Source organism: Egretta garzetta, unplaced genomic scaffold (assembly GCF_000687185.1).
Source record: "Egretta garzetta isolate BGI_Z169 unplaced genomic scaffold, ASM68718v1 scaffold585, whole genome shotgun sequence".
NCBI lineage: Eukaryota > Metazoa > Chordata > Aves > Pelecaniformes > Ardeidae > Egretta > Egretta garzetta.
The window spans coordinates 893,850-905,198 of NW_009259708.1; the positions used below are offsets into that span (position 1 = coordinate 893,850).

Consider the following 11,349-nt stretch of genomic DNA (forward strand, 5'->3'; position numbering starts at 1 on the left):
ACAGGAAAGGCGGCGGGAGCCTATCCCCTGCTGCGGTGCCAAGCGGGTGGAGAGGTGCAGGAGAGCTCCCTCTGACCAGCTGGCCTCCGCCTCCCCGGGGTTTGGTAACCCCACCACAACTGCACAGCCAACAACACAGGGCAAGCACAGCCTGTGCTAGAACACCTAACAGTAGGGTAAGTGTTACCCTGTGAGTGGCAATCATTAGGCTCCAGCGTTTACAGCTTCTCAAAGGGGAATGGGCATTTGCTGTGGCTGGAAGTAGGGGATGACAGCACTGCTTGGACCTCATGAGACCCTGACAGAATCCAGACTGGGTTTAGGGAATGATTTTTCTGTGGGAAGCTCTGGCGTGGGAGCAGGCTTTTGCTTCAGCCGCGCCGCTTCCTGCCAGGTCTCCCCCTGCCCCGTGGGCTGGCACAGACCCCGCTGAGGAAGAGGAGGCTGCACTGCCTGTCTCACCCGGGTGGTGGTGGGGGAACAGGACATGGAGAGGGACAGTGGTCTGTGGTCACATCCTTTCCTCTGTGCAGGTGGCAGGGCATCACCCCCTGCCTCCGTTTTCCTCTCTGGATGGGCTGCTGGGTTCAGATGCCCTTTCCTCTCTCCCCATGGCACAGGGACCCTGCTGGGGGCTGCCTTCCCTCTGATGCTTGCTGCGCAGCATGTGCGGGCCCCTCAGCCGTGCCCCCCTGCCGGGGCTCACCCATCACCTGGTCCTCGCATCACCCCTCGTCTGCAACCCGCTGCCTGCAGACGCCTCTGGCACCCGAGGGCTGGCAATCCAGGCGCCACTGCCCTGCTCACACTGGGGCTGGCAGGGCATGGGCGACGGGGGACAATGTGGACCCTGGGCAGCACCCTCTGAGGTCCCCTTTGGCTGCTGGCACACCAATTTTGGCTATGACTCCCTGTGGCGTGGGTCATGGGGCAGAAGCTCGTTTTTGCTCCATGGTGCCTTCGAAGAGAGGTGAAGTCCTTCTCCCCCTTGGATGCTGTGTGTGTGTGCAGAAGGGAAGAGGTGGAGGTTGTGTCAGGACCTCAGCATCGTGGTGAGTGGTACTGGCATTTAGGAAAGGATGGAGGGTCTGAACTGCCCTTCCCCTTTCATGGTACCCAGTGAAGGGGAAGTGGGGTGGCAGGGACTGAGAGAGTCCCAAGTCTTGCAGGTACAGAGTATGATGGCTCTGTGCTTGGTTGCAGGCAGACCTGGCCCTGGCTGCATCATCCAGCTCCTGCTGCTGCCAGAGGAGCTCCTTTTGCTTTTTGCTCCGCCAATGCCGTTGCCCACCCCACCTACCCCCTGCAACTGGGAGAATTCAGCTTTCGCGATGTGCTGCAATCCCCTGGTTAACCCCAGAAGGAGGATTCATTTCCAAGTGCTGTGCAAGGCTCCCTCAGACCTGGCTTAGAGGCCCTGTAGCTTCCAGCGAGGAAATCCCACCAGCCCAATCCCTGTGCGGGGCACTTGCCGTATCAGAGAGGCCACAGAAACAACCAAGTGCAGGTGAAGTCCCTGGGCCCTGAAACGCCCATGGGGTATGGCTGCTGATCCCAGCCAGGCAGGGATCACCCTGCAGTGACCAGGTTTCCCCAGTGGCCCCAGCTCTCCGTGGCAGACCACAGGCATCTGAAAAAGCAGAACTCTTTCTCAGGGTGGCATTTGTCAGGTTGCATATTCATGACTCAGGAGTGAAAGAGCACCTGAAGCTCTGAGCCGACAGTTCTTCTAAAGAATAATAAACAGGAAAGACTGGGCAAGTATGTTGACTCAAGACAAAAAGGCCACAAAACCCCAGAAACCTAGTACAAAGTCATCACTGCTCTGGTCTGATGATCTATTTTTTTTTCTGAGTTGGGCTTGGGCTGTCTTACCTTCCCCTCCCCTCACCCTGGCTCTGCTGAGAGTCTGTGCATCTGAATTCCTACAGATTTCACTGACAAGAGCTGCCCAGAGGTGACTTTCTCTCACATCATCGCCCTGCCTCCCTTCTTTGGGTCATGCCATTCTCCACGTCTGCCTTCCCGCACGCTCCCGTTCTCTGTTGCTCTCTTCCAGATGTGGCTGCCTTCAGTTCAATCGCTGAAAATGAGGACGCGCTCCTCAAACATTTATTTCAAGGCTATCAGAAATGGGTCCGCCCCGTGGAAAACTCCAATGACACCATCAAAGTCCTTTTTGGGTTAAAGATATCACAGCTGGTGGATGTGGTAAGTGTGTGTTGGGCTTGGTAAAACACCCCTTCTTTTACAGACAGTTGTGCATCCATCTGGGAGGGCTGGCGATGCCATTGCTTTCTGCCTTCTGACACATGAAATGCAAAGCGATGGTCACGAAATGGAACGCTTGAGTGTGATGCGGTGGTGCTGGTGGTATGACCTGCCCCACAGACAGCACTGGCTGTAAGGCTCGTTTGTTTTGCAGCAAGCCCAAAGGCCCTTGTTTCCCCGGGAAGTTTTCAGGGAATAAGGCCTCGTTGCATCAGGTCAGGTGCTAACGTGGAAAATTTCCCTTCGCTTTCCCTTCCATCACTGCAATGCACAGTGGAATTTGCACAGGGCTTGGAGGTACCCACACAACAGTGTGCTCCTCGCATCCCCCAGCCCCTGGAAGTGTCCCCTTATGCCATGGAAGGCAGACTCTGATTTTGTGCTTTATTTACATATGCAGGACAATGTTTTAGCTTGTTTTTTCCCAAACTCACTCCAGGCTGAGCAGCACGGGGAGATGAGCCATCCTGTGAGCCCACAACCTTGTGTGTCCTGACCCCACTTTGCTGGCTGAGCCCCTGCTCTTTGGCATCCGATTCCTTCTGGCTGCTGTGAAATGCCAGACCTTGGTTTTCCAGCCTCAGGAGCTCCCAGCGAGAGCAGGGACAGCACCTAGAAAGCCAGTTCACTTCCCCCCAGTGACTGAAGAGCCCAGGCTCATGGAGAAACAGGACTGTAGGGATCTCCTCTGCTCGGCACAGGGTTGGACTCCGCAGGCATAGGGTCTGTTTCTGTTGGCTGTTTTGGTATTGCAATTCTCTCTACCTTGTGTCACCCTAGGATGAGAAGAATCAGCTGATGACAACCAACGTGTGGCTGAAGCAGGTAAATTGGACCAAACCAGACCTCCCCTTTCAGCAGGGCGCTGCTGAGCTAAGCGGCCCTGCCAGCCTGATGGCCACCACACCATCCACCCCCTTCCATGATGCTGAGCGGCCAGAGAAAAGCAGCACCATGTTACCTCACCTGAAGTTTCTGCTTTACTCCTCTCACTTCAGCAAATGCATAAAGGGGCAGAAAGGCAGGCAGGTGGGCCTTTAGGAAATAAGGTACTCTCTTCTCCTGGCCTGCACCCCAACTGTGCACTCAAGACAGCTGTATTTCAGGGAAGCAACATCTCCTAGTGCTGCAGTGGTTGTCCCTGGGATGCGGTGTGTGCCCTGAGGGACTATCCTGTCTCAGACTTAGAGGTCACACAAGTACGGTCTCTCTTGCCTGAGCTAAGAGTGGTGCCTTGGATTGATTTCTTCTTCAGCATAAGAGAAAGAAAAGGCCAGCATGTTACACAGACACACAGACACACACACACAAAGACACTGAAAATCTGTGGCAAATTAATCAGATATCTCTAACATAATTGCTTCTGGAAGTGATGGTAATTTATACAAATGGGGGAAAGGTGCAAGTTGAACTGTTAGGTCTCTGTTCTTTTTCACTCCTGAAGAACACTGTGTTTGGTTTAGATTGCATTGCACCAGTTTATTGACCTCGTGACAATTATTTTAAGGCTTTCAGCCATGTGGGTATCTATAAACATGTCAGCTGATCCCAGGAAGAGGACATAAACCCAAGCCGTACTTGAAATGATGCCATGAGAAGTGGTTCCCGGGGGGTTGCTGGGCTGGTGGAGAAATGCAGCACAGTTTTTGCTCTCAGTCTAGTACCTGTAGTGCTGCAGTGAGTGTGAGCTTCTGGGTGGAGCCGGACCCCTAAACGCCATATGGACATTATATGCAAAGATGGTGTCTCCCTTTACGAGGGAGAAGCTCAGACTTCCCCTTGCTGCAGGGAGGACAGGAATTTCCCCTTTTGCTGGGGAAATTTGCTGCTGATCCGAATGCAACTGCTGAGACCCTGCCCTGAAAGAGCTGCGGCATTACATTTTCTTCACCTTCAGCAGCAATTGCAGAGCTCCTCATGTGCACAGGGCCAGATCTTGGCTTCCTCACTCTGTTTGAGTCGCCACTTGGGCAAGCAGCAGGGCCTTCCTACAAAGGTGACCCCTCTGCCCCGCGTCTGTCATCTCTCTGTTCCTTCCCTCTCTCCTTGCAGGCTGCAGCACCCGCCTCCCCTCCAGGTCCTAAGCCCTGCGGTCTGCAGGTGTGAAAACCCTCCTCATCCTCTCTGTTCCTGCAAGTGTCCCCAGAAAGACTTTTACAGCCTTTTGCAGCCTTTGACAGAATATTTCTGGGTCTGACCATCTCCTTCTCTGGGAAGACTTGCCTGCTTACTTCATCCAGGACAGCAAAGTCCCCTATGACCTGGGGCAGCCTTCATCCCTCTGGCTGGGTGACATCCTCACCAGGTTACAGTGACTGCAGAAGAGAGGGACGTGAAGTATTGACTCACATTAGCAGGCCAAAGGCAAGTCCAGGCTGCCCAAGGGCATTACGCCTGAGATGCTAATGCAGACAGACACCTACCAATCCTCTCTCCCTTGCTGCATGAACCTGCGTGGGGGGACATTTTGGGTTAGCCCATCCATGCTGAGGACCCCATTTGTCTTGCGGTGCTGACCTCCCCAGAGCCATAGCCTGGAGCTTGTGTCACCACTCTTGCTGTGGGAAATCAGGTTCTGCTGCAGGTTACTCCAAACATGCTGCAGGAGGTAGGGATGTGCCACCATCCACACGCTGCCTCTCGGGTGTGGGGGAGGATGAGGATGAGGGGGAAGCCACTTTATCTGATCCTTCTACCTTATGCTGTGGCTAAAAGAAGGAGCTGCCCAGGCATCTGCACTGTAGACCTGCTGATTCCTCTGGAGGCCTTTGGAGACTGTGCTCAGCTTTTAGCCAGGGCACTGTGATTTTCAGAATTGCAGAGATGGGGACTCACTAGTTCTTAGCATTTCCAATACCATTTCTCCACCTGAAGGGCTGAGAACATCAAGGCCCAAATGAAATGCAATCAGAACAGAAAACGAGTGAGACACAGGCTCTGATTTTCACACATGCAGATGCCCCCAGGAGGTGAGACTGAGGACTAAATACCTGTGGCCTGACGCAGGTGTCCTGCTTTGGGAGTCATGCATTCCCGTAGGCTTGGTGTGAAATAGTCCCACATCCAGTCAGTCCAGTGCCTGGGGGATTATTAGGGTGCATAAGCAGAACAGCTAGGAGAAGGTCCATAAAACTAATCAGAATTAAAATATTTTTTTCTTTTGGGTAGTGAAAAGTGAAAAACACTAAAACAAACAAGAACTCTCTAATGACAACAGATCCTGTCCTTCTGCAGGAGCTGGGGAGGTCAGGGAAGTCTGGCCCTCACCCTGGGTATGTGAGGTTGAGGGGGAATCACAGTCATCATTTCTCTGCAAGGGTCTGGCTTTTCTTAGGTGAGCAAAGCTCAAATCCAAACATTTTCTTTTTTTTTTTACTTCAACTATCCAGATGCTCAAGATGATGGGACTTGATGATGTGCATGCAGGCAGACACACAAGGTGCTAAGGAGCTTTTGCTAAGGTTGCTGAGAAAGTGCCTGGGTTTGGGCAAGCTATGGAGTCTACTAGCGATGGTCGAGAATCTGGGTCCAGTGTTTCTTCATCCACTTGCCGTGGGTTAAGCACTTGAGTGACAGCCCAGAGACAGGAGTTTGGCAGATTTGGAGGAAGGGGATAGCAATGGGAGGGTCTGGAGCAGCTTGGAAGAAAAGGAGAATAGAGGAAAGGGCCCTTCACATCTGCTGCTACAGTTCGTGTCAGCATAGCCCATAGGGAGATTCCCATTTTAAACTGCTCATCTTCAAAGTCTGCACACAATCTATTTTCTGCTCTAGTAAGAGGACATGCAACCGTTTGCCTTGCAGACATGAAAGAGCACTTAGCTGGGAGAGAAATCAGCACAGGGCAGGGGGAGGGAGGAGTACTGCGGATGCAGCAATAACCCAAGCCAAGGGGCTGCTCCAATTCAACTCCAGAGGGATGATTGTATCTCCAGGTGGCTCACAGGGTATTTGCTTCTGTTGCGGTAGTGCAGGCTATGAGCCGATGGTGTTGGCTGCTGCTGTCAGCCCTGACTGTCCCCTTACACAGAAGGTATGTTTGCAGCCTAAGCCCCCTTGCACCTATTACAGAGGTGTCCAGGATGCATGTGAGCCTGTGCCCACCTAACAGCCCAGGCTGCTGTGGACATCAGGCAGATACACATCCACAGTGGAAAGTTCACGCTAAAAGTGGTGTGCTCTGTCCCTGCTGCTGAGACTAAGAGTGGCAATGACCCCTCTTGTCTTTCCACACCTGCACAGCTCCCAGCTCTCCTTCAGCAGCAGGAGGAGCCAGGGTGGAGGGCTGTGCCTGAGAGCTGATGCCAGCCATTTGTGCAGTTCAGAGAGTAAGTCCATATCTCTTCTGGTGCAGGTAGTGGGGCCATTAAACCTGCCATGGTACCAGCCTGGGCAACTGCCTCTTTTGCTTGTGCCTTGGGCCAGGTTTTAGGACAGGTCTACCAGCCACCCGCCCATGACCTCGTGCCCCATCCCTTCCCTGCACTTGGAGGAGGAAGACGCTTGTTCTCACTGCCTGTGTTTAAGTCTCCACTGAGGCTCTGGGCTGCTGTCACACTGTAAAGGACTGCAATAACAAATGTCTGTAGGTATAGCTGTGAAAAGCATGTGGAATTGAAGAAGTAAGAGGGGAACAATATGGTGCGAGAAGAAGCAGCGAATATCATTTTTTGGTTTGTCCTTAAATCATGGAGGAAATTGCCCACAGAAGGCTAAGCACCCCCACATCCCTGCGGAGCTCTTAGTGCTGAAGCTTAATGGAAAGTGGTTCATCTTCCACTTCTTGGTATTGACCACAGTCTACAGCTCTTTCTTCCTCTCACTGCTGTTTTCATGGGCAAGTGAAAACCCCCATCAATAATGAACAAGGATCAGAGAGCTGCTTTTCCACTGAATCTCTTTGGAAATCTCCAGGTTGCTAGAGCCACTTTGCTAGGATCTCCCCATCTGAAAAAAAAAAAAAGGAGACAAAAATTATCCTGGAGTTCAGCATGATGGACAGGACTCTCCCCGCTTTTGCTTTTTTAGTGCTCTCTCTTCAGAATTGTAACCAAATGCTTCACGATAGCATCATATTATTTTTCCTATGATAGTGTGCAGATCTTTCTGATGAAAGAACAATGATTTGGTTTGCAAGGACAGTGTACAGATATTAGCTGCTCTACTCCATTCACTGAAAAAAGCCAGGTCTCCACTGAAAAGTAAAGGCCATCTGTCTGTCACTTGGGTAGTAGTAGCCATGCCAGCTGGCTCTTTTATGGGGTCACTGCCAGCCAAACCCACCATGGGCTACTTCTCAGAGAGAAGGAGAGGTGCCATATCCAAGGGCAGTGGCTCCTTCCTTCTGGACTACCCTCAGCTGGGTTGGGCAGGGTGGTGAGTGAAGTGGGAGTCAAGGGCTCTCCAGAAGTGCCCACCTTGAGGTTGCCTGCCAAGGGATGGGTTGCTGGGGCCCACTGGTGGATGGAGGGCCAGTGCTTGTGGGGATTAACATCTCCCAGCTGTGCCTGCCTGGCTTCCTCTCTGCAGCTGAGCAGTCTTACACCAAGCTCTGCCCACTGTGCTGTGCAGTGGAGTGCCTCTGAGGCAAGCAGTGGGAGGAGGAATGTGGCTGTTCTGTATGAGTGGGCAGACGACTCTTCTGGCTTGTTACAGGAATGGATCGACCATAAGCTCTCCTGGAATCCAGAGGAATATGGTGGGATCACCGCCATCCGTGTCCCCTCTGAGTCCCTGTGGCTTCCTGACATTGTTTTGTTTGAAAAGTGAGTAGCATGGCTCCTTGCTCCGGGCTTAGGCCAGAGCTTGGCCAAGGCACGTCAGCCACCGTGAAGCCTGTGTGTGCTGTCAGAGGGCTGCTTCTTTAGGCAGTATGAATATTGGCTTCCCTTATGCTCCAGGGGATGGGTAGAAAGCAGAGCTGTGAGGGGGTAGGACTGGGGCTAACGTTGTCCTGAACTCGGTACTGTTTCTTCCTGTCCAACTCCCAGTGCTGATGGACGTTTTGAAGGATCCCTGATGACCAAAGTCATAGTGAAGTACAATGGAGTGGTGACCTGGACACCACCGGCCAGTTATAAGAGCTCCTGCACGATGGACGTGACCTTCTTCCCCTTCGACAGGCAGAACTGCTCCATGAAGTTTGGGTCGTGGACATATGATGGCAGTATGGTGGACTTGATTTTAGTGGATGAAAATGTAGACAGGAAAGACTTCTTTGATAATGGGGAGTGGGAGATCTTAAACGCTAAAGGTATGAAAGGCAACAGGAAGGATGGGCTGTACTCTTACCCATTTGTCACTTACTCCTTTGTGTTGAGACGCCTTCCTCTGTTTTACACGCTTTTCTTAATAATCCCCTGCCTGGGATTGTCTTTTCTAACTGTCCTGGTGTTTTACCTGCCTTCAGATGAAGGAGAAAAGCTTTCATTGTCTACATCAGTTCTAGTGTCCCTCACTGTTTTCCTTTTAGTGATCGAGGAAATAATCCCTTCTTCTTCCAAAGTCATCCCCCTGATTGGTGAGTATCTGCTGTTCATCATGATTTTTGTGACCCTCTCTATCATCGTGACTGTGTTTGTTATCAACGTCCACCACCGCTCCTCAGCAACTTACCATCCCATGGCTCCCTGGGTTAAAAGGCTCTTCCTCCAGAAGCTGCCTCGGCTGCTCTGCATGAAAGGCCATGTAGATCGTTACTCCTTCTCAGAGACTGAAGAAAAGGAAACCACCTTGAAATCAAAGCTCCCGGGGAAGCAAAAACACAAGCAAGCAAAAGATGGAGAGAAAATTGTTATTGCCTTTCTGGAAAAGGCAGCTGACTCCATTCGATACATTTCCAGGCATGTTAAAAAGGAGCATTTCATCAGACAGGTAGGTGAAGGGAGGGCAAGGAGGGATTACAGTTTCCTTGACAGCAATGACTTCTGAGTTCTTACCGTTCCTGCATGCCTTTCCCTTTGCTTCTTCCTCCTGCTGTCATCTAAGACATGTCCTGCGAGCTTCCTTTGCTTGATAAATAGTATGGGTTTTGGGAAAACACATTGCTTCAAGGAGAACTGTACTGTGCTGTGAGAGTCCCTGTTCTTCACAGATGCAAGGGGCCACAGCAGCCTGTCCTGGAGGAATTCCTGTTTTGGGGTTATTTGAATAACCTTGTCCTGCTTAAGCTGGGGATAGACATGAATCTGGAAAAGCTCTGCACCGCCACATGCTCTGAAAGTGTCTCTTTTGCAACACTTATAGGTAGGCTCTACGGCAGTGCTAGGTCTCAGCCCTGGCCTCCCAGTGACTACCACAGTGTAGCTCTCCTGTTTTGAGTGGAGGTCTTGCACATCTTCACTAACATCAGTTCAGATTAGTCCCTAGCTACCATCTTTCTGCTCCTCACAACAATCTGCCTGGCTATTAAATTGGCAGATTACTGTGTGCATGAACAAAGCATCTTATGTGAGGGTGGGACAGCAGAGCAATGCACCTAGCAGCATATGGAAAGAGAAAACTTTGGTTAACGCCCTCCTAGCAGAAGCCAAGACTCTGTTCAAACTGTTCTGAGAGGACTTCAGCAGAAAGATGAGCAGTAAATCAAACAAGCAGTATGTGAGCATATAGTGTCCATGACTGAAGCCTTCTGTTTGAAGCTGAAATAATTGTTAATAAAAAAAGTTCCTTGAATTGCTTTTATAAATAGCCCTTCTGTGTGTGCAGGGCTGTGCTAGTACTCATGATGCAGAACTCCCCTCCTGAACGCACACAATCTGAGCCAACAGAGCACTTAGGCAAACACAAGCCAATGGGACCACTTGCACTGGAAGCAATGTCTGCCAAGTCCTGGGACTTCAAGGGAAAGGCAGTTCTGTGAGGAGAAACCCAGCTCGTTATAGAGCCACCTTCAAGCTTGAGTCTGTAAACTTTCACATATGCATTTAGCTAAAAGCTTTTGCACAGGCTGAAAGAAGTCTGATTACCATGTGCATAAAACTATGGAATTGTGTGCTGTTTTGAGTGACTCAGCTATGAGTGCTGGAAAGGTGATCCATGCCTGGCTTAGGATACAGCACACTATAAGCTTCTAACTTTAAAAACAGATTCTTGGAGCTGAAATATATGTAGCAGTATCAACAAAGTATGGGGCTCATTGCTGTTTCTGTTTGTTCTCCCCCTCTCCTTCCCAGGTTGTCCAAGACTGGAAGTTTGTAGCTCAAGTCCTGGATCGGATCTTCCTGTGGTTGTTTCTGGTGGTGTCAGTGACAGGTTCAGTTCTCATCTTTACCCCTGCATTACAGATGTGGCTGAACAGCGCTTTGTAGAAAATGCTCCCACGGTAGCACACAGCAAGTACAACACCAAGGGATGGTGGTGCCTCCGAGCTTGGTCTCTGTTGTGCAGGATGGGAAGCAACAGCAAGAACGAGGGAAGGTGATGGTAACAGTTGGCATTGAGTAGTGCTCTCTATCTTCATACAACTCTACCACTTACAGATTTGGCTGAGATCAGAGAAGGGCTTGGTGTGCAGCTGAGTCCTGAAGTAAATTGGGGTTGCACAATTGGGCTATAAGTATTTTATTAGTAGCTTGGTTATATTACAATAAAAGCGAAGATTATTAGTTGGATATAGTACTTCTGGCACAATGATTATACTTAAAAGGCAGATATGTCCGTTAAAATGCTACCTTATAAAAGAAGTTATAGCAGGAACACAAATCAGTACTCAGCTTATCTACACTTCCCAGTAAAAACCACGGAGTCTCTGCGGATCGCTTTGTGCATGTGTCAGAACTGGCAATCACACAGCATGTCCATCAGAAAAGTACAAATACCTTTTATATGGGATGTTTGAAACCTTGACTCTGTGGCCTCACCTTGCTGCAGGATGAGGTCAACAGTGGCAGAACCCCCCACTCTGCCCACCCACTACCAGCCTTTACAGCATGCACAATTCGTCTCTCCTCTGGGCTGTCGGGAAGCTATGAGGTGTTACCCACTTTTCAGTATTATTTGCAATTTTGCCTGCTGCTCTGTAATGTACCACGTGACTGAACAAGTAAGGATTTTCCCCATGCTCCGCACATAGAAACT

At 50.7% G+C, this 11,349-nt stretch overlaps 1 protein-coding gene across 1 annotated transcript in view; it reads left to right on the top strand.

The window, feature by feature from the left end:
• The window catches only part of CHRNB3 (cholinergic receptor nicotinic beta 3 subunit), a 12,078-nt gene extending 1,498 nt beyond the window's left edge, over nucleotides 1–10,580 (top strand). Inside the window, exons 2-6 of the mRNA XM_009639010.2 lie at nucleotides 2,060–2,211; nucleotides 3,052–3,096; nucleotides 7,927–8,036; nucleotides 8,262–9,144; nucleotides 10,446–10,580. Of these exons, the coding sequence (XP_009637305.1) occupies nucleotides 2,060–2,211; nucleotides 3,052–3,096; nucleotides 7,927–8,036; nucleotides 8,262–9,144; nucleotides 10,446–10,580 (1,325 nt within the window). The remainder of the gene's footprint in view (nucleotides 1–2,059; nucleotides 2,212–3,051; nucleotides 3,097–7,926; nucleotides 8,037–8,261; nucleotides 9,145–10,445) is intronic.
• The last annotated feature ends 769 nt before the right edge of the window (nucleotides 10,581–11,349 follow it).